Source organism: Neolamprologus multifasciatus, chromosome 22 (assembly GCF_963576455.1).
Source record: "Neolamprologus multifasciatus chromosome 22, fNeoMul1.2, whole genome shotgun sequence".
In the NCBI taxonomy this organism is placed as follows: domain Eukaryota; kingdom Metazoa; phylum Chordata; class Actinopteri; order Cichliformes; family Cichlidae; genus Neolamprologus; species Neolamprologus multifasciatus.
In genome coordinates this window covers 31,339,960-31,363,125 of record NC_140459.1, presented here as the reverse complement: position 1 = coordinate 31,363,125, position 23,166 = coordinate 31,339,960, and the positions used below count along the sequence as shown (strand labels likewise).

The following is a 23,166-nucleotide window of genomic DNA, read 5'->3' as shown; positions in this document are numbered from 1 at the left end:
GTAACCTGCTCATAGTCTGTTAACTCTGAGTGCTTTGCGGTAATAAAACATTTTTCAACAAGTGGGAAAAAATGTTGCTGACGTACAACAAAGACGGTTCACACGAGGAGCTTTTAACTACTAGCTAAACAATTCTTCAGGCATAACCTGGAGCATTTGCCAATTTGCTAAACAAGAATTATTCTTCATCTATTAATTTTTCTGTTTTTCTGATACTATAAAGCAGGAGGTGGTAACGTACTCCTTTCTGCGTGCAGATTTACGTTTCTCCTCATTCAGCTCATGTGCGGCAGCATCCCTCAGCTTGACCTCTGACCCTGGAGCCGTGGCTGGGATGATGTCCAACTGGAGATCCTTGCTCTGACACGGAGAGAAGCAAAGTGAAAGTTTAAGTTTCAGGGTACAGAGCGAGCAGCTGCCTAGCAAAAAACCTGAGCACTCACCGCCTTGTTGGAGTCGGAGGAGATGCCCAGAGCTTTCTCAAGACTGCAGCGGTACTTGTCCATGCGCAGCGAAAAGTCTCGATAGCGCTTGTCCACAGCTGTCACCCATTTTTTGATCTCCCCTGCATGACTGTGGCCTTTCTCGCAGAAACCGTCGGCCAGCTGGATCAGCAGCTTAACACGCTCCTTAGTTTGCTAAGAAGGAGAGAAACAGAGCCAATGTGGTCCTGACGCACACGCATGCAAAGATCAACACGAGGTTTCTGCGCGCACGTTCGCGAGCCCAACCTTGGCTGTGATGTGGAATTCCTCATGTTCTTTCAGCAGCTCCTGCGTGTGGTGGATACTCGAGCCTGTGGATGTGTGTGTGGACAGGTAAAACTCCCCGGTGTCGTGAATCCACTCCAGAGCCTTAAAAACACACAGAGGATGTTTGTCATAAGTAGAGTGTGTAGATGTGTCGCTGTAAAATTGCAGCGTGCGCTTTGCGTACCTGTTTGGCGCTCCGTTCAAACACCACGTACTGCTGGCACTGATCCAGCCTGCGTTTCTTCATCGTCCAGAAGTGGAGGACGCGGTTCTCTCTTTGCAGGAGCTCATTAAGGATGTCTGCACGCAAAACAGGGAGAAAGAGATTTAAGCCAAAAGGTAAGAAGCTTCCTGCAGCCACAGTGCAAAGTGTTCACTTGATGTAGTAAGAACCGTTTTGCTCAAACTCCCCTCGCTATGATTTGGCTCAGTGTTCGTCACCACAGCTCTGCTGCAGGGCAACATTTCACTGCTCTGAGTTGGCTGGGTCAGGTTTTCCCAGCACCACCGGCGGTGTTCCAAACATGTTTGGAAGTAAGCTTTTTACTTACACTGTGCTCCTACTTCAAACGTTAGGAGCCAGAGGTTTTGATCATTTATCGTTCAGAGTGTTTGGACTCCATCATGTTTGAGTTCCTATATTTTCTTAGATATTTTTTCATTTGAATACTTTTTAATTTTTTTTTTCAATTCGGTTTAGTTTCAGTTCGTTTCTAGAGTGAATTAAACTGTTTCTGTTTGTTTAACCTCCTAAGACCCGGACTCTTCCACGACATGCATTTTTAATTTGTTTTTAAGAAAACTCAGAGCCACATATGAGGATATTCGTTTAAAGTTTTGATAGAACAGTAGCAGTATAATGTCCTTGTAAGTGGATAACAGGCCCTTGTAGAGCAAAATTGAGTATTTTGGTCTAAATAACCCAAAGTGTGACGTCCACATATGAGGAAGCCAGGTCCTAGGAGGTTAATGTTCTTAATCCTGAATTTTTCTTAATTCTAATATGGAGGAACAAACACAGACTGAACCAGCAGCCATGTAACAGATTATTTTCTGCCACTGACAGAATTATTTTAAACAATGGTGGAAAAATCTGAAGGAGGTCCGTCGTCAGACAGATGACTGACTAATTTAAGCGCCTTGAGGCGACATTAAGCGCCTTGAGGCGACATTTGTTGTGATTTGGCGCTATATAAATAAAATTGAATTGAATTGAATTAATTTACAGTTACTGTAACATTAAATAATTCACATGTAACAATATCAACAAAGGTGCAGGCAGCACCGTCGGTCGATCTCTTTCAGGACCGAACATTAAACATAAACTGTAGAATCTTCCACCACGGTGCCATCCTGTTACAGCGTCACATCTACACGAGCTGCGCAGCACTGTTTTTGTCAGCAGAGAGCTCGTGACAATTATGCGCTCGGCGACATCGCTCTGTGACTTGTTGCAACAGTGCCATCCCACTACAACATCACTTGTTCTTGTATTTAGTTGCTTTTATTTAGTACTTTTACCCCTAAAGTGAATCTAGTACAGCTGCTCAACTGTGAACTGGCTCCAGTGATCTCAGTGCTCAGTGTAGAAGCAGAGGTGAGGTTCAGCCTCTGGAATCAAATCAAATAAGTACAACGACTCTGCAGCAACCTCCCACGATGCATCAACGGCTCAAACGAGCACACAGTATAAATCTCGGTTAGTTCAAATTTGTCTGTTTATGGTGTTTTAGTGCCTCCACTTCAACTGCAGGGGAAAAAAAACAAACATTCATTTTCTTTTAGTGTCAAGTGTGCATCTCATGTCTTACGCAGCGCTATTAAATGTGTCAATGTGGATTCAAATGAAAGGCAAAACAAACTTTTGCTGGACTTGATCAAAATGAGGGCTAACGAGAAAGTCTGGATGATGTTTAATGCGTCTTCTTATACTCACTTTTGACCTGCTGTTCTGGTGCTTTGACGTGGCTCAGCATCCCGGGCATGTTAACACTGTTCCTGTGCATGTACTTGAGGAAGACATCCGCATTTCTCCTCGCCAGCGTGCACGCCTAATTAAAACGTAAAACACGCACAGTAAGATCAGAAGTGTGAGTTAAAGCTTTGCTCCGCTCTGACTCATTCTCTGTGTGTGTGGGAGAGTGTGTGTGTTACTTTTAGGAAGGCCTCCTTCTGCTCCAGGTGCTTGCTGATCATGGGGGTGACGTGGTCTGTTTCACAGTTGGGTCCCAGTTTGTCAGCTCCTCCACACCAGTCCTCCTCTCTCTTGTACTCTTGCTCCAAGCTCTCCAACACGCTGCACACCTGTTGAGAGAAACGTGCAGTCAGTTGTGTTTGCGTGGACTGTCGAGGAGACGGTAAAGCTAACTCTTCTCTCATACCTGTTCAGAGGTCTTGTAGAAGGCGACGGAGGCATTGACGAGCTTGAGTCGGTCCTCCATCTTCAGCATGAGCTGTTGCCAGTGTGAAGCCACGCTCTCGGCACAGTCTCTGATCAGGTCCATGTCGTAGTGGTTGGCCTGAAGCAGAGCCTCGGCTTTCTGCTGTACCTGCAGGGCACTCTGGTGTGTTTTCTGCAGAAAGGGGAAAGATCAGGATTACAGTTAGTCAAAGAAGAGGAGAAATCCAGCTTCAAATGGGCTGATGGGATAACACAAACTCTGTTACCTCAATAGCATGCTGAAATTGTTCGTGTTCCCTCTGCAGCTGCTCAGCTTCCTGCAGGGAGCTGGCTGTTATCAGACCAGCGTTTAGCATCGACTCGCCATTACGAATCCAACCCAGAACCTGTAAGAGAGACAGAGAGAGCTTTTTCCTCACAGAACTCTGCCGTTTGAACCTGTTTAACCTGCAGATGGTGCCTTGCTGCAGGTATGTGACCAGGCATTTTACCTGCTTGACTTCTGCCTGCAGGTGTCTCAGCTGGACACACTGCTCCAGGTGTCTGCGGTGCTGCTCAGCTGCTAAATCGAGCTCTTGCTGCTTTTCGTGAAGAAACTCCAGCAAGTCCTGAACCCGCGTGGCCATGTCCACATCCCGATCGCACAGCAGCTCCACACCTGGATGGAAGACGCGTAACCGTATAAGACGTGGTGTGGAGGAGCAAGTCGAATAACTTCCCCGACAGTCTTAATTATCAGTCATGTGTGCATCAATTCAAACTCATGTTTAATACACGTGGCATGGCGCAACCGTTCCTTGTGCCGTTTTACAGAGCACCTATTAGCATGTGAGATCACAGGTGAGTTATTATGGTTAGCGAGTGGGTGCCTCTCATCACAAACGCTGACTGAATCTGACCCGCGACACCTACACAGCATCAATATTAAAACTAACGTAGCCAACACAGAAATCTGTGCGGCAGCCAACATGAGCTGCATCCTGACTACACCCTCAGATGGAAGATGACCGAGGTCTGAGGGAGGCCACCAGGCGACAGTCAAACACCTCCACAGTTTTACTTTACAGCACTTAAGGGCAGATGAAGAACTGGTAATAAGAAAATGTCTAAAAAATAATGGAGTCTGAGGAGCGGACTCACCGGAGGCCTGGACTTCGTTGACATACTGCAGCAGCTCCTGGCCCTGGTGGATCACATCGAAGGTGAGGTTGTTCATGGTCAAGGCCTTGTCAGCGTGGTGCTGGAGCCTCTGCTCGGCCAGCGTCAGGTCCTCCGTGTCAAAGTCATTCATCTGACCCGTCAGCTCCTCGTTCCACGACTCCAGGTCAGAGATGATCTGAGGAGGGACGAGATTGAATTTAAAGGAAGCGTAGTATAGAGTAGCTTTAGTGAGTCACGAGTCTGAGAGGCACAATGCTGCGTGGGAAGATGTTTTTCATACAAATTACACGCATTATTCTTCCAATATCATTAATTCTAAATGAAATACTTTTACTATAATACTTTTGCATTTAAACGTGTGAACAGCACATTTTCACTTATACATTATACAGAAGCACAGGCTGTTCAATTCTGTGTCCACACGCAACCGTCTTTGTACTTGAAGCACCCGTGACCTCATTTTCAGAGCTATCGAGGGATTATTGTTGCTTAGCTACAAAAAAACGGTTTCTAGCGCTTCTGCATTCCTTCTTTGTGGACATCAGGTCTCTACAGTTTGCTTAAGACCGTTTAAACATTCTTATAATGGCAGATAACTGGGCTGTCACTGAGAACAGTTCAATTCTCCTCCACCCGTCTTGACAGTGTTTGATGTCCTAATTTCCTCCCCTTTCTTTGAATGTTTACCTCTTGAAAGCCTACTAGGAGTAAGCACTGAAGCTCTTTTATGAACGGAGCAGTTTGTGTCACATTTCAGACCTTGCTCATCAAATAAAATGACTGGGTTTGCATCGGCAGTTAGCAAAGGTAGTCTAACCTTGGAAAAAATACACAAACTATTCTAACGATCATTAGAATTAGGGGTGGGGGAAAAAATCGATACTGTGTAGTATCGTGATATTTTGTTTGCTAATAATGTATCGATACAGGGACAGCAGAAATCGATATTTTGTTACAAAAAAGGTTTTTGTGCTCTGACTTCAGAGCATGTTGATCCTTTTTCTGAGCAAGAATCCTGACATTCCTTCACTGTCCAAATGTGTTTAACTTTTTTTATATAAACTGTGGTCCCCCTTTCTGGACTTCTTTGAAAGGCCCACAACTACTGTTACTGAGTAGTTGTCTTGTTTTTTTTTTTTGTTCGGTTGTTGTTTTTTGCTTTTGTTTGGTTTTTTTCTGTTTGTTTTTTGGTTTATTTGGGCAGCAGGCTGCCAATTATTTGTTGTTTTAAGGGTTAGGGTGGGAACAAGATTGAAATTTTGGAATATTCTGAAGCATTTTGTGTTATTGTATTGGTAAATGGTAAATGGTAAATGGACTGATTCTTATATAGCGCTTTTCTACTCTCTCGGAGCACTCAAAGCGCTCTATACAACATGCCACATTCACCCAATCACACACATTCTCACAAGCACTTTATCTATACTTAGTGCTGTCTAATTACATTCACACACATTCATACTCCGATGGACGCATCGGAGAGCAACTTGGGGTTAGTATCTTGCCCAAGGATACTTGACATGCAGACTGGAGGAGCCAAGGATCGAACCACCAACCTTCCGATCAGTAGGTGACCTGCTCTACCTCCTGAGCTACAGCCACCCCTGGAACCTTTGTCTAATAAAAAGACCTTTGAAAGAAAGAACTTTTTTTATGGCAGCAATAAACATGACAGTTTACTTATTTTAATTTAAGACATGTTTTATTTTAATTGAATTTAAAACTTTTTTATTTAATGTAAAATTATATTTTGTTTTAATTTACTTTCAAATTCTTCAGTTGCTGAAGGGGCTGCATAGTTTTCATAAACTGCATAGTTCAGAATAGCTATAATTGTACCAGATGGTTGATTCAGTTAAGTTGGACTAGACTGTAATACAGACCGTTCAGTTTGTCAACAATAAAACTGAAATGAGAGAAAGACTGAGTGTGAGACTTTGATATTAGATAAAATGAATATTGATAAAGTTTACCTTTATGTACAGAATCTGAATATCGCAAAATATTTTAAAAAATTGCAATAATATCGTATCGTGCGTTAAATATCGTGATAATATCGTATCGTGGGATGTATGGTGATTCCCACCTCTAATTAGAATAGTCAATAATTCGTAATTAAGGGTACAGGGGAGGTATTCAAATGTCTGATGAGAGAGAAGTGACGCTGATCAGTTGTAGCTGAACCATTTACAGCTAAAAGTGCAGTGAGTGAGGCTGAACTGAGAGTTTCTTTCGTATAAACAGCTTCCTGTGGAAACAAATCCACCTATGAGGACTCACATCGATGGCATCCCTCTCAAAGATGCGGAGCTGCAGGAAGAGCTCCAGTTTGATCTTCCTCTCCTGGAAGAGCTCCTCCATCTGTGCCTGGGCTTCATCCAGCTGCTGGAGGACGCTCTCGATGTGGTTGATGGAGCTGTTGTGGGGCGTCTTGTTGCTGGAGATGGCGGAGTCCCTGCAACACAAATGCACAAACGGCTATTAAACCATGTGATGAAGTGCTGACCATAAAAACAAGGGACGCAGAGCAGCTTTAAAGGGACACCGCAGCACAACAGGGAGAGCCACTGTGCCGATTTACTGTCTCATATCAAGATTTGGTTCAGCCAAATCACAAGCAGCTGCCCCGTTATGTTTGCCTTCTTCTGATTGGCTGTCCCTCTTAAACAGGAGGGTTGAATGACTCCCGAGTGAGACTTCTGTGCCAGTTCTGTTTGTAAGGGGACAATATTTGGGATGTCCGCTCACTTACACCACACAGAGCAGAAGAAACTGAGACGCTGTATTTGAGGAATTACATATTCAATGCACATTAGGGCTGCACGATTTCGCATAAAATGAGAATCACGATTTTTTGGCTTAGAATTGAGATCACGATTCTCTCATGATTTTTTCCCAATATAAATATTTATTGCACTTATTAACTGCACATCAACTTCGCAACAGTTGAGACTGAACATAAAAACAATGTCTACTTGTCACTTGTCTACTCTTACGTACAGTATGCTTTGCGTGTGTAAGGTGATGACAGAGGTAAGTAATAGGTATGTTTCTTAAAATGTAAACCACAAATATTAACAAAATATAACGCTTGACATGACAATATGATAGCTGACCATGGCAGGACCATAAGTCTGTTGTTGCCGCAAAATGTTGTACTGCTTGTAATTCCGTCTCCACCGCTGCTCGACGCTGCGTGTATAGAGCAGGTAGTGCAACAATAGAAAACTAGTTGCAGGACGGCACTGTGTAGCGTTTGTCTAGGGTGTTGATCATTTTCCTAAATCCCTCGTTTTGCACAGTGTTGATGGAGCCATATCTTTGGTCAGGTGATAAGTAACAGCCTCCGTAATTTCTTTGTGCCTGCGGAAGTTCTTTGGGTATAGGGAAGCGCTGTATAAGGTTCCCGTTATTGATGTTTGGGTGGTTGACCGGGACGGATTTTCTCCAGTCACAGCTTCGTCATATTGCACTTTATGGTGACGTTTGAGGTGGTTATACAGATTTGTAGTGTTACGGTGCTGCTACTCTGGCAAAACACAGCTTGCAAATTATATTTTTTTGACTCTCATCGTCTTCTTTGAAGCCAAAAAACTTCCACACGGAGGAATGAGAACCTTTTCTTGGAAGTAATTTTACAGTGGGGTTGTCATTCTCACCGCCACCAGCGAGCTTTTCCTCTGCGCTCGTTGTGTTTTCTCCCCTCGGGCAGTTTCACGTGCTCTCCGTTGTTTTTTTCCCTGCCAGATGGTTTCTGTATCACGTGGTATAAGGCTCCGCCCTTGTCATTTGTTGAGCAGGAAGAGTGAGCGCTTGTTTTCATGCAGATCATGTCCCAGATCAAAATGCGGTACAATCGTCTTTTTTTTTTTTTTTTTTTTTTTAAATCGTTGTCCTTTGGAAATGAGATCGCACATAAGTATGAATCGAGATCGCGATTTTCTAACGATTAATCGTGCAGCCCTAATGCACACATTAAAACTGTGGGCATGTTTAATAGGAGCACTCAGCATCGTGACAGACTCCCTCTGTCCTTCATTTTTGTGACAATATATTGAGTGTTTGAAATCCTGCAGCCTGTCAGCAGTCTTAAATGGATTTCATTACTTAATGAGAAAGATTTCTAGTCCATAACACAGCACTGGAGCCAAAATAGCAACATAGATTTTACTGTTTCACCACAAAGGAAAACTGAAGTCGTGCATTTAAGCCATCAAGCCGGGATCTTCATAAAGTAAGACAAACCATTAAACCTGCACAGAAGTGTTAATTAATGTGAATGTTAAATTGAATAAACAAATCAGACGACCCTCTGTGAGCAAGCACTTGGCAACAGTGGAAAGGAAAAACTCCCGTTTAACAGGAAGAAAAATCCGGCAGAACCATGACCACAATCAGAGCCGAGACTGGTTGAGGGTGAGGGGAGGGAGGGAGACGGGACAAAAGAGAGATGAGAGGTGTCTGAACACATTGAGAGTGAAACTGGATCATGGGAAGCCCCCAGCAGCCTAGAACTATTACACTGTAACTTGGGGGGGGGGGGGGGGGGGGGGGGGGTGTCAGTGTCACACATCAAGCACAGACAGCATCTGTGTCCCGATCCCAAACTGGGAGCTGGTTCCACAAAATTACAGAACCTCCTAATCTCTTTTTAAAGAGAAGGACTATTGCATATTTTCAGGGATTTTAGAGCTAGAAAAAAATAATAATGAATAAGTATTTATTACAAGAGGTGAATGAATGAATTAATAAATACAAATTAGTGGCAACTGTGGACCCAGTCCCAGCCTTTCACAGCTCTCACTCTCAACCAGATGCCAATTATTCAAATTTATAAAAAAATTAAAACGGCCTAAATCGCTCCGAAGCTCACATGTCGCGTGGGCAACGGGGTCTGCAAAGATGCATATATTTTTGTTTAAGAAGAGAGAGGAAATGAAGCAGCTCATACAGATTCTGACTCATCAGTCTCACAGATACACGTATGATGCACAAACATGCAAACGACAGTTTTGGGGAGGCTAAATATGAGCAAGCAAAGAATCGGAGGTCAGGTGTGTTCTGATTGGCCGATCGCATTGGTTAATCTGTGCAGCGGGCGCACTCCTAGTCCTGCGCACACTCGTTAGCAGAAGCTGTGTGGAGTTACAGTTGCCTCTTGGGGAGAGTGTCACACCATTGGACACGCATTTTTAAAAGCAGTGTTATGTAAGACTTCACCGTGGAGCCAATACACCGTGGAGAGCGAGCAATGAGAGAAAGACAGAGGAAAAAACTGGGGGGGGGGGGGGACTGGAACGTCCTCTGCATAAAAATAAAGCTGGATAATGAGGGTCAACTGAATCCTCTTCTCCAACACCTCCTCCTTGCCTCTCAGCTTTCTTTTTCACGCACCGCCATTAACGTCTTCAAAATGACACATATTGAATATTTTGCGCTTTCGCCACAAATTTGAATTCCAAACTCATCCCCGGTTAAATTAACCTGCCAAAACTACAACTGAGAGAAACACGGGAAGAGTACTATTACATAAGGAGACATGAGTTTTTTCTTCCCTCCTTGTCTTGACACGTTTTAATATCCGTGCATATACGTGGGCAGAACATGTGCACCATTATCTGTTACTAGTAGCTGAACGGATCTGAAGGATCGGTTGGATTGCATTACTTTTGCATCAGAACATCTTTGTTTTGAGAGAGTCCATACTCGAAATACAATCTCATTTGCGCTACCTGAGCTGCTGGATGAGGTCCTCTCCCTCCTTGATGACGTTGACGGTGACCTGCAGCGTGGTCTGCTGCTGCTGGCCGAAACGCTTGATCAGATCCTGGACGGCCTCCACAGACTCGGCGTAAACGTCGTCCAGCAGCTCCTTCTGGAGCTCCTCCAGCCATGTCCACAACTAGAAGAAGGGATGTCAGATTTTTTAGAAATCTTATTCAGTTTGATTGCAGGTAAACTAGTCTGATGGTTTATCCACTGAGTTTCTGGTAAGTCTCACTGCATATACACGAGCCTGTGTGACACCTATTTTTGGTTAACTCATGTTCTCACCCTGACCACAGGACAGGATCCGGCATACATTTATCACCTTTTTCTGTATTACAAACGGCGATTATCAGAACCTAAAGGGAGGACAGTATAGTTACTGACCAAGTCCTCTCACCAGTTTGAACAACGTTAATTGCTCTCTAAGTCCATTAAACACAAAATATAAACATTTCACCTGGTAATTATTTCCCTCTTGCTCAGAGAGCCCTGTGAAAGCTCTCAACCACACACACACACGCAGCCCACCATCCACTTCAACATTATGTCATCCCTCCTGCCCACCTCTTTGACGTGCGTGTGGAAGGCGACAGACATGTCCAGCAGGACTTTGCGCTGCTCCACGCGGCGAACAAAGTCTTGGATCCTGTCTTCGAGCTGGTGGGCGGCCTGGTAGATCTCCTCTGGGTCACACTCTCCTGTCTGGGCCAGCTGCTCGGCCGCCTCCAGCAGCTTGTCTGCATTGGTGTACGTATTCTACACCGAGGCCGGAGGTAAAGGGGGAGACGGATTAGCTGAAGAAGGCAGTGTAAAACGAGCGCAATGCAGTTCGAAGATGAGCAGAGAGAGAGAGAGAGAAATCGTACAGGCAGAGACAAAAATGAAAAACAGGATATGAAGACGTGTATACTGATTAAATCAGTGACAGCAGAGCTTCACAGAAATAGGTAATGAAAGGAAACAGATACAAGCAGCGGGTGAAGGGGACATACAAAGAAAGGCGCAGAAACAAACGGAAACAAATGGCTGTGTTACGGTGGGACGTCAACAAGTTGTTGATATTTTTTGGTTAAAGTTAACGAGGTTGTCGGAGTATTCTACACTAGTGTGGAAATATAAAATGATTACAGCTGTAACAAATGCAAAACATAGTATTTTTAAGTATATGCAAGTAATATTTTACATGCTTGCTGTATAAACATAGTATGCAGTAACTGATGGTGTTAGATAAATATATGCAAGCAAAGAGTAGGAACACACAGATGTAGCAGGTGCACGCCACTTCTTAGTGTTTATATGAACAGATAAAAAAATAAAAATAAAAAAAACAGTACAGTTAATACAACATCTCAACCATATATGGCAGTATAACCCAAACTGAAGAGTCACGGGGTGAGCTGGCATTAAAAGACATTTTTACTGCAAACAGCTGCACATGCAGATGCAGGTCTGTGTGTGCAGCAGGGGTCTACACATTACTTTGGGTGAAATTGTTAAAAAACTACTGAGAGCTTATCTAGTTTGTAAAATTATTTTAATCAGCTAAAATCAAGGCAAGAACCTGACCTCGGCCAAATACGTTCACAAAATGCTGAGAATGCGTTAACTTTTACTCGGACAAATATTGTTCATAAAAAACTATTTAAAAAATAGAGTTAAGCTAATAAAACCAACAATGTCAAACAATAAAACCTAGAAACTAAGTCTTTATAAACAAAACCTAAAGTATCTCTGCTAGCTTGAATAGCTAATATTTTACATTAACAAATTAAAGCTAATAAGCATTAGCATAGCCGAGATTTGCTAACCCTCACCGCACCTTTTTTTCATCTTTTCCCCCCAATAATGAGTCAGAGTGTCTTTCACTAATAGTGAAATGCCCAAAGACTGTAAATTAATATAATAACATGGAGACACAACACAGTAGAAGACATTACAGTAGCAAAAGAAGACATTACAGTACACAGAAACAATACAAACACCAACAATGCAGTGACTGGTGCACTGGTTTAAACCTGACAAAAGGGCAGGAATCAAGCTACCTGTGCCACTTCCTCAAAGTCTTCATGGCGTTTCTGGAGAGCTCTGGCTCGGTGGAGAGACTTTCCCACCCCTGTGTGTTTGCTGAGGAAGGCCTCGCCATGGTTTTCTATCCAGTCCAAAACCTGTGCAAAGACCACATTACCCACTGTGAAACGTATAACACCACAAGGGGGCGCTCTGACGCGGTATTACTGCCACAAGTGTTAATGATGAAAACTGTACATGAGAGCAAAGGAATGGCAGAAATAACCATGAGCGCGGTTAACAGGAGCCACGGAGTCTTGCTTTGCACACTCCCCTCTGTGCACTTTGTCCTCCGTAGGATGAACAGCATCTGCATGGCCATATGACCCAATTCAGTTGCCATAGCAATAGTTGCCATGTCAACACACTGAGGAATGCCTATGATTTCTGGACAGTGTGCAGCGGTATTGTCATGTTGGGACCATTTGATTACAGTATGCAAGCTTTTATTCTGCAGAAAGCCTTTTTATTTCAGGCCTTCATCCAGTGCTCCTATCCACAGCGACATGTGAGGACTGAACGTGCATCGTTCCAGCAAATAACTCAAGGACATGTCGATAGGAAACATGCATGCGGTTGCAATCAAACCCTCTATTAAGTGTAGTATTCATCTAGCCATAAGCCTAGCCTGCTATTTTCAAATTAATGTGTAACCCTGGCAATTAAGCTCGGTCCTTAGAATTGCAGTGTGCTCGAACAAATGCGCGCATGCATGAAGATATAAACAAAAATACACGCAGTAAACTGGAAACGTGTGCGTACCTGCTGGACGTCCTGCTGAAACACGCAGAGCTGCAGGCGCTGATGCAGACGCACTTTACGGTGCTGCCAGATGTTTTCCAGCTGTCTCTGGTGATGCAGCACCTCGTGGATGATGTCCAGGACGTGGTGCACCGCCTTAGAGTAGTTTGCCGTTGCCGTCAGTGAATCGGCACTGCCTGGGGTCAAAGGTCGCTGCAGCTTGTCCAGCAGAGCTTTGCCATCTTGACTCACCTGAGGTTAGAAAATGTTTTGAAAGCTCAACGTGAATTGGAAAGATAAATGCCACTAAAGCTAATCCTGCCCTCTGGACAGCAGACTAACTCCACCGTGTGTGTGAACTTGCCTCCGAGTAAGCAGCTGTGATGTGCTCATACAGGCCTTGGTGATGGTGGATGGCATCCTCGAGGTCTTGTAACTCAGAAGGCAAGTCCACCTCGCCACATGCCTTACACCAGGAGTCCACATTACTCATGTACTGCAGCGAGAGGAGAAGCATAGTTCACATGACACACTGGTGGTTTATACATCTGTGCGCTCTTCCCAGGGGTCAGAAACAGCAGAGCATAGAAAGACATCGCCTGGGTGTAAACCTGCAGAAATCCTCTTTTGCCCATGAGATCTATTAGAAGAATTATCTATAGCTGAACCTGCTGTTCATTGGCCTGTGGTGACTTCCTAGAAGCTTCCTGCACCCCCCTGTAGGAGTGATGGGGGAAAACATAACAATCATTAAGATTGACCTCTGAGAAATTTCTCCATCTTAATGATTTGCCTTTTAAACACCTCTCACATCATAATTGGAATCACATACAGAAGAGAAGCTTGTTTTAAGTCTTTGTTCTCTTCATGTATGTGTGGAGTGGAAAAACCTCTGGGAACAAAATGCCCGTTTCTTTTTCATCTTACAAACATGAAAGGCTGGTCTGATGACGGCAGCATTCCAGGTCGGAAAAGTTCGCCCATGTTCCCTGGCTGTTATGCTGCTTGTGTACTTTTTAAGGCCATGAATCATTCCATAGTGGCCTGACTAATGAGCACGGGCAAAAATACCAGCAGATAACACACACACACACACACACACACACACACACACACACACACACACACACACACAGAATTTATTCATGCAAATAAATGTAAATGAAATGTATGTGCTAGAGTTTATTCAATTAAGCCAAATGGTTACTTTACAATCCAAAAAGTGTGCACGTGTGTATTCATTTGCATTCATTACAAAAGGTCAACACCTCAGCTACCCAAACAGCACATCAGCACGAGGTTTACCGATTGGTTCCCACTGAACCAGTGTTCAAGGACTAGTTAAGACTTTTGAGAAACAAGCTACTTATCATAAGAGCTAAAAATTGATAGGGTTGAGCTTAATTACTAAAGTGAGGGTACAGGATCTATTCTTTTTTGACATTTCCATTCATTTATAAAGAAAACAATTAAAGCATGAGTCCAGCATTTTTCATATCACAACATTAAAGGCTCAAACAATCAATTCTAACAGATTCAGTCCCTGAACATTTCTTGCCATTTACCAAACCGTCACACTCACCTGGTCACATTTCTGATGGAAACCGGCCGACATCTCTAACAGCGTGCTACGTTCGTCCAATGCGGCGGCGAATGCCTTCCACTCCTGCTCCAACTGACTTGAGATCTGCTTGATCTGTTGGGAAGCGTAGTGACCCGACTCCAGCAGCCGGTTCCCCACGGACATGATCCGGTTGATGTTGACGTACACGTTCTGTACAGGACGATGAGGAAGAAAGGCGTGAAATGAATATTTTCAATCACTAATTCATAAAGAAGCAAAGACTTGGTCTAACATCCGAGGCCACAGGTGCGTGCAGACGAGAGAGGAACTGAGAGGAGGAACCAAAAGAAGGTTTAAAGCGGTATATTATTGTGAGAATGGGTCATGTTGCACATTGAGCACGTTTACTTCAGGTACTCAGGTATATTTTTAAGGTAAAGCTTCCACGATTACTCAATTTACATCATAACATCAGTATTAGGTCACACGGCTGCACATTACCCAGAAAATAATGCACATATTGTTGTGTTTTTATTTCTGAAATACCAATAAATATTGTTTTTTTGTTTAAAAAAAGTATTTTTTCCATATGCAAAAAAAGACAAAAAAAAGTGACTTAGACCTGGATACACGGTTAATACACCATCGTTTAATAAGTGAATAGGCCAAAGTAAAGGACACTATTGGTCTGCTACTGTTTTTTTCTCATCTGTGAGCAGAAACCCTCAGCGGCTGGATTGATTCCTCGTCTCAGCAGTTTCATAATGGTTATGTAAGGCGGACTGTGGATAGAGAATAGGATTACTTAATACCTGGTTGTGTTGCTCCTAACATGGAGAAAATGTGCAAGTGCACGGAAGCGCAGGCTGCTCTAAACAAACGCTCAAACCCAGCAGTAGAGCTTGACACTAAGTGCAATAACTATATTATTAAACAGTGTAGGGCACCGACTTGAGTCCAAGTGGGAAGAAAAGCATTATCTCCTGCTGCGAATCAGTGTGTGTCTCACCATGCAGTTCATGGCGAAGTGGCTGTGCTGGGTTTGCAGCTCCACAGCATGGGGGTGGTTGTTGCCGATCTCTGTGTAGCCTGCCAGGAACAAACCCTTGTTGTGCATGATCCAGTCGAACATCTGAGGCATGACAACAAATACACATAAAGAGAAAAAATATCAATAAAAAAATAAAAGCACAGACACACAAGGGCTGCGTTCATTACTAACTCCTGCAGATTGTTGCAAGAACAGGCACAAACAGCTGGGACTGAGCCGTGTGGGCAAACCTGAGCGTGTTTGCTCACTGCTGCAGTGTTCGAACATCTATCCAGGCCAGCATACAGAGAAATGGACTGCCTCTATTAAGAGCATCCTCTCTGGCTCTCTTAGAGAACAACTTGTGGCCTATGGTGTCCTAGCAACAAGCTCCTACTACTGCAGTGTATCCAAGACTGCAGCTCGCTCTGTGTTGCTGCAACCTGCTATTTTATTCTACTCACTCCAACACGGATCTGTGCATTTCTCTCCCTGTCTCTTCTTATTTTGTGACGCAGCTGTCATCGCCCGAGCCGTCTGGGTGGCAGCCAGAGTAGGTGGCGGTGCACCTGCGTGAGCTAGCCTCCATCTTCCCGCCTCTCACGGTGGAGGAGGGCAAACCTGTTTAGTGCTTAAGATCCCGAGGGCTCGATTACAGTACACGAGATCTTCGCAAACAGCATCAGTCGATGCTTCTCAGTGTGTGTAATTGCATTTTTTTAAATATGTATATTGGCATTTGTGTGCCCTGCAGTGATCACCAGCTCTGGTTATAGATTATCACTACATCACAGAGAACCAGCCACAGACCTTCTCTGCATCCTGCTCGAACAGGCGCAGCTGGAAACACTGATCCAGTTGGAGCTTGCGGACGTGCCACGCCTGGTGGAGGTGCTGCCGGGTGGAGTGCAGCTTGTCCAGCAGCTGGGTGATGCGCGGCACCAGGCCTTGGGTGTCCGCGTTGCACACTCCGCTGCCGCTACTGCTGCTGCCGCCGCTGCTGCCATTGCGGTTGGAGAAAGACTCGCTGCTCTGAATGCGCTGCAGCAATCTGGAAAGAGATTTGATGTTTGCATTAACATCAAAGACTTAAGGTTTTTGCTACTGTTTCAGTCAAGCTAGCCTCTGTTGTTAACTGATAACCCCAAAAAGGAGAAAAAAAGGGGGAAGAGAGCACTGCCCAAACTCTTGATCACACTCCAACCTGTTGCCCTGTCCATCTTTCATACAAATGACCTGGATTCACACACACAACCAGAACAAAGACTTAAAAACAGGCATTTCTGATACATTATATATGATATATAGAAAGATGCAGAACCACTGTTTTGTTTTTTTACCTTTGCCCTTCAGTGTCCAGTTCCTCTATAGGAGCTTTAATGACTTTCTTCTTCAGTGTGGCGTGCTCTTCTATCATCCGTCTGGCTCCTTCCAGGTCTTGGGGAAAGTCTTTCCTTGACACGGTTTCCTGCATCTCTTCTAGTCGAGCTAGCATCTGGGTGGCATGGCCGGAGAAATCCTCAAACGCTACACGCACCTGGACAGAAACACCAGCAAACAAAAAAAACACTGAGTTATGGTGACCCACTTATGGGCGGTTTGGTTGGCTGTCTTAAGAAGGAAACAATCAGATCAGAAAGAAGAATAATCCTGTGTCCGCTTGTGTCTTAATCATCCGATTTGGACATCACTGGGGATTTGGGGGATCTTGGCACAGACGGTCTGAAGTGACAGGACGGCTGAGCTGATCGTACCTCTATCCACTCTTCGTGGTTGTAGTCCAGGCTGCCGTCAAAGTCTGCTGTCAGCTGAGAGGGGTCCACCACTTTCGTCAAGCCTTCGAGTGACACCATGGTGGTCTAGTGGAGCGAGAAGCAAAGAACGAGGGGTTAAAGGAGGGAGTTCAGGTGGACACTTGAGTGGTAAATGCTTCTAATCTTTCACCTTCTGCCGTGTTTCGTTGCTGAAAAGTACGATTTTTATTTACTCACAGAAAAGACATCACTAACGTCTAGTCCTCTTTTTTACCCCCCAATTACAGCAGAGTTGTAGAGATGTGACCTTCAGCAGAAGCTCCGTGATTAATAACATGCCTTGAGATGCTGCTAATTTAAGCACACTCCTCCCGTCTACCAAAGAGATCCTCCACAACCCAAAATGTTGTCTTCGAGACTTCAAAACTCAGAACTAAACCTTTAACAGCCCGCCGCAACTTTTCTTCGCCTCCTTGATGTTAGACTTAAGTGAATTTCAAATCCCCAGCATGATATCAATTTCAGTGATACGCCGAGGAAAAGTCTCCCTGTGTTGCCTGCGTTTCCACCTCCACACAAAACACCCCCACACACATGGCCAGAGATGGATGGAGTCGGAGCGATCGCTCGGATAGGCTTTGTGTAGGCCAAACAATGCAGAGATGCACTGTTGTCCTTGGGTAAAAAAGCACAGCGGCTCTTGCCAGGGAAAAAATACTGATGCTGCCGCGTTCGCTATTGTACCGATTTGTACTCCGCTGAATGGAGCGATAGTCGGCCAGGGACGTTCGGGTAGCATTTTATGCTTGTGCTGAACTGTGCCATTTATCAACAATCGAACGAAAAAAGAGAGAGATTGCGACCGGCTCTCTGAGCTTTGCTTTCTTTGTGTATGAACTGATGACAAAAAGGGAGAAACATGTCCTACTTCTGGTTTCTATTACACGAAGCGAGAGAAAAATCCTTGATGCACACACTGAATGCTGGACGCTCACACACACACACGCAACTGTAGTCCTAGCAACAGCCCTGTATCAATTTTGCATGAAGAGTGCAAGATGAAAACTTCTGAAATCTTAATAAAACATAAAGCATGGACAGGGGGCGATGAAGCCTGCACATGAACGCACATGCACGCTATCCAATCAATGCCTGTGCGGCATGACAGAGCGGTGCATGGATAACTATAACGCTCCCTGTGGCTATTCTTCCTATCAAAAGATCAATATGACATAATGAGACTACAGTGAGGTCGTGTTCATACACATGTGAGCAATCACAGTAAATTTCCACACTCGTGCGTTCTCCTACGTAGCTATAATCAGAAGCTAGAGGGGAAAATTTCCACTCCGTATCAGAAAAACGCACTGCATAAAAAAACAATAAAGACAACACAGCAGCTTATGCCAACCCAAGTTTCACCACAACAAATGCTGATGATCGTCGTAGTAAGCAAGGCTGGCTAATGACAGATCAAACAGGGGGAGGGGAATTATTATTCCGCTCTCATCGGAAGACATTTACTACACAGAGCGCTCCGCTGGTGCACATTTCAGAGTCGAGTTTATGACGACGAAATGGTCAGAGGGTAAAAAAATAAGCCTGTTCGTGTGAACGCATCACTTAATTAGCTGTGAAAATGCCTTCTATCGCTTGACTGACAGCATAACGAATACTCGTCCTCGTGATCTGCAGCGAGCCGTTTTTGGGTTGGATGTGATGAAATTTTTTTCCCTATGGCAGACAGCTGGCTGGTGGTGTACGCACCCAAAGCAGCGGGGAGAGGAAAATAATGAAATGTGCTGACAATGAGCAGCTCGGGGGTGTGGAGGGAGGGGAGGCGGCAGAGCGGTTGTTATCACAGCTCAGCTGACAGCAAATTGGAGGGAGGTGAGGGTGGGGGGGGCTTTTTAAAAGGCTTTTGTGACGAGTTCCTTTAAAATGCCAAATGTAAAACTGATCCGCTTGAAAACAGGCAGCTGTGAGATATATGTGCTCACAAATCAACTGCAACAGTTCCCCTAAATCAGGGATGTCAAACTCATTTTACATTGTGGGAAACGTACCGCCCGCTCTGAGCTTCAGTGGGCCGGGCTGCTGTAAAGAAGTTATTTTAACATAAAAAGAAGTGCAATAACACATCTCTATGGCAGAAAACAGGAACTTTCTTACTTTTAATTGTTTACAACTTATTAACTTTGGTCTAGTATGAATGGTGGCAAGAAAATACAGTTAAAAGTCCAAAATTGATGCCCTCCTTCACACTTCCCAAAGTCAACCAGTGAGCCGGACTGGAGTCTTTGGCGGTCCGATGCTGGTCCCGCTCCCCTGAGCTTTATGTTTAACGCCCTCGTCCTAAATCTTCCTTGCTTTAAAGTATGGGTGGGGGGAAAAAATCGATACTGTGTAGTATGGTGATATTTTGTTTGCTAATAATGTATCGATACAGGGACAGCAGAAATGGATATTTTGTTACAAAAAAGCTTTTTGTGCTCTGACTTCAGAGCATGTTGATCCTTTTTCTGAGCAAGAATCCTGACATTCCTTCACTGTCCAAATGTGACAGTTTACTTATTTTAATTTAAGACATGTTTTATTTTAATTAAGTTTAAAACTTTTATTTAATGTAAAATTATATTTTGTTTTAATTTACTTTCAAATTCTTCAGTTGCTGAAGGGGCTGCATAGTTTTCATAAACTGCATAGTTCAGAATAGCTATAATTGTACCAGATGGTTGATTCAGTTAAGTTGGACTAGACTGTAATACAAACCGTTCAGTTTGTCAACAATAAAACTGAAATGAGAGAAAGACTGAGTGTGAGACTTTGATATTAGATAAAATGAATATTGATAAAGTTTACCTTTATGTACAGAATCTGAATATCGCAAAATATTTTTAAAAATTGCAATAATATCGTATCGTGCGTTAAGTATTGTGATAATATCGTATCGTGGGATGTATGGTGATTCCCACCTCTACTTTAAAGACCGATATAAATCGTTAGATAATAATTTTTAATCCTTCTGAGGATTAAGGTGATGTACACTGGATGAAAAAGGCACTTTCGGCATGTAGATGGATACTTTCATTTATCCGAGCTCGGAATCGGCAGTAAGAGTTCAACGGGCAAGGTCTGTGTCTCCAACCGTGGATCTTTTGGATGTAAGGTAAACGTTTAACCACTACGCTGTGGACACGACGATGTCGATGACGACATAGAAACATCTTTATTATTGTTTATTTCACGGTGTTGCAAAACTGTTTTTATTTCATCATTTGGATGGATTTTTTTCCGCTTTAAAATGCAAATATTTAAATGTAGAACAAGTCCTTTGTATGTAGTCATCATATTATTTGACAGAAAATATACTTTACTGTTACTTTTAGCATAATCAGGGTATGAGATTTTGGTCATCCAGCCCTGTCACCTACTAAACCCTCTCGCTCTTATTTTGAAAGCTCAGTCTCTGCTAAACATCCAACACCTGCCGACAGTCAAACAGACTCAAACTCCACCAGCTTGGACTGCAGCTGGTGACGCCAGTCCTTGTTCTTTTGGGGCCACTTTAACCAGAACCTGCAGCAGGTGGAGCTCTGCTCCGTGCGGCGCTACGCCAAGCTCACCGACCGAGGCTGCACAGCAGAACGAGCATTAGCAGCTGCAGTCCAAGAAGGCGAGACTCCCTGGAGAGGCAGCTGATTATTCCGAATGTTATTGCTTATCGCATAACGTTTATTAGAGGGAGGAAAAAAATGTAATGAAATTCTGGACAAATTCTGAGTAAGAATTTAGTTCACGGCAATATTGTTTCCGCTTGTTATTTATCATTCCCCTTTGCACCAGGGAAATAAAATAAATCTTCATTTAAAAAACAAAAAGAAAAAACAAACTAACCTGTTTTAAAGTCTTTAAGCTCTTGATTGATAAACTAGAGCACAACTGATGCAACACACTTGATAACTACCATCTTATTTGGTGATTTCAGTCAACATGGCTGAATATATGTGCATATTTGGATGATAAAGCGCCGCATCACCAGTGTGAATAGTACAACCCCTCCACAAACAGCGTCCAAGTCTTTAAATATAACAGTGTTAAGATGACTGATTAATCTGGCAGTGCGAAACAAACCAGAACCTGTTATTTCAATGAAAATCACCGTCTGTTGCTTCTATTCACTCAACAGCTTCAAAAGCTATTTTTGAGTAAGACATCGAAATATTCTATCACTGCCTCGAACACTGGCTCAACATCCTACCTCGAATTCAAACTTGGAGCTGCCGAAGTTGGTCCTCTGCTTCTGCCAGAAGTTGTCCGGTTTGATGATGAGCGCGACGTGGATGCAGGACGGGAACGACTCCTGCAGGATCTTCAGCAGCGGCTTGATGCTGTCCCACTTGGAGCCACGCATGTCAACAATGACCGTGAAGCCATGTTTACACACCTCCTCGCTGGGATGGACAGAGGATGGAGGTCGGCGGGAGTGGGAGGAATTAAAGAGAAGAGATGGAGAGTGGGCATGGGGTGGGTGGGGGGAAGGGGGCCAAGAGAGATTGGTGAGAGTTTAATCCGGAGAGAGAGAGAGAGAAAGAGATGACAGTCGTGGGAAAGGATGAAAGAGGGATGATGGAGAGGAAAGGACAGATGGAAGAAGGAAGAATAGAGAAGAAGAGGAAAGAGAACCAAAACAAACAGTGAGATGACGCATTTTCTATACTGTGAGAAGCCTACGCAGCAAATCCCACACACACACACACACCCACGCACCCCTATGCACACACAGCCACACACACACACCCACACGTACGCAGAAACCTGCGACGAATGAGTCACAAACGCATATATGCATACGTATATATGTATATATATAAAAATACAGTTGAGCCCGTTTGTGCATCAGCAGCCTCTTCCCCCTGTGGTGCTCTGCTCTGACCATCATCATCTTTATTCTCGCTGCACAAGCTTGCATACGCACACTGAAGCTGAAACCTGTCAGTTATCTGACATGCCACAACAAACAGAATGTCTTTAGGATTCAGAATATTTTGCAGCTCATCTGCCATCTGTCCGTTTCCATGTCATTCCAACCACAACTACTTTATTCAATCCACAAACTCAGATCGCTGCGTTCCCTTCTAGTATGTCATCGTGTTGTTTAAAATAATAATAATAAAAAATACATCACTTTAAAATCTTTCCATCACTGCATCCCTAAATACCTCCATCCTTTCCCAAACCTCTCTCCCTCCCTCTCTCGGTGGAACAGCTTGTCACTACACACACAGTGTGCAGCGATGTGCAGATGTTCCCTTTCACAAACACACAGATGCCAAAAACCCCAAAGTTAAGAAAGATGTGCAAGATGTGACACGATGACATGAGGTTTTCAAAGCCCATAATTCAACTTGGAGTCTAATTTAAAAAAAGCAACAAAAAAAAAAAAAGCAAACATGCATAATGTGATGGAGGTGAAGAGGGTGGATGCTTTTGAGAGATATGCAAGGAGGAGAAGAAGAAGCATGCCGGGTCAAAAAAGGAAGGAGAAGGAGGCGGATGAGCGACGCTTTACCTGGGAGGTGAGGAGCTGCTCGCCTACAGGAACTGCTGCTGCACTGCCTCGGCTACTGCGACACTTTGTTTTGCTTTCATACACACGCTTGCTCGCTCGCTCGCTCCCTCCCTCACACACACACCTCCTCACACATGCGCTCTCCATCTCTGTCAGTTTTAATCCTTCCACCCTCTGCCCATCTCAGCATCCTCCTCTCTCTCTGTTTAAACCTTTCCTGTTTTCCCCTCTCCTTTTTCTGTTGCATGTCGCCTCTGTTAGCTCCAGGCTTCTCTTCTCTGTCTCGGCATCTCACCATCTCTAGAAGCGATTTCTGGCAGCCGAGAAGCTGCAGCAAGATAACTGCTCCTGAATT

At 44.0% G+C, this 23,166-nt stretch overlaps 1 protein-coding gene across 3 annotated transcripts in view; it reads right to left on the bottom strand.

Annotated features, from left to right (window-relative positions):
• LOC146493755 (triple functional domain protein) overlaps positions 1–23,166 on the bottom strand; it is an 88,435-nt gene that overhangs the window by 19,380 nt on the left and 45,889 nt on the right. For all 3 annotated transcript variants that reach the window (XM_085147652.1, XM_085147653.1, XM_085147651.1), the window contains exons 5-26: positions 21,501–21,693; positions 17,240–17,344; positions 16,826–17,022; positions 16,296–16,536; positions 15,465–15,587; positions 14,474–14,665; positions 13,256–13,387; positions 12,913–13,143; positions 12,126–12,248; positions 10,648–10,839; positions 10,047–10,216; positions 6,595–6,769; positions 4,294–4,489; positions 3,645–3,811; positions 3,420–3,539; positions 3,134–3,325; positions 2,907–3,056; positions 2,689–2,803; positions 937–1,052; positions 732–854; positions 444–638; positions 242–360 (exon numbers count right to left, since the gene is read on the bottom strand). In XM_085147652.1, coding sequence (XP_085003778.1) covers positions 242–360; positions 444–638; positions 732–854; positions 937–1,052; positions 2,689–2,803; positions 2,907–3,056; positions 3,134–3,325; positions 3,420–3,539; positions 3,645–3,811; positions 4,294–4,489; positions 6,595–6,769; positions 10,047–10,216; positions 10,648–10,839; positions 12,126–12,248; positions 12,913–13,143; positions 13,256–13,387; positions 14,474–14,665; positions 15,465–15,587; positions 16,296–16,536; positions 16,826–17,022; positions 17,240–17,344; positions 21,501–21,693 — 3,567 coding nt within the window. The remainder of the gene's footprint in view (positions 1–241; positions 361–443; positions 639–731; positions 855–936; positions 1,053–2,688; positions 2,804–2,906; positions 3,057–3,133; positions 3,326–3,419; positions 3,540–3,644; positions 3,812–4,293; positions 4,490–6,594; positions 6,770–10,046; positions 10,217–10,647; positions 10,840–12,125; positions 12,249–12,912; positions 13,144–13,255; positions 13,388–14,473; positions 14,666–15,464; positions 15,588–16,295; positions 16,537–16,825; positions 17,023–17,239; positions 17,345–21,500; positions 21,694–23,166) is intronic.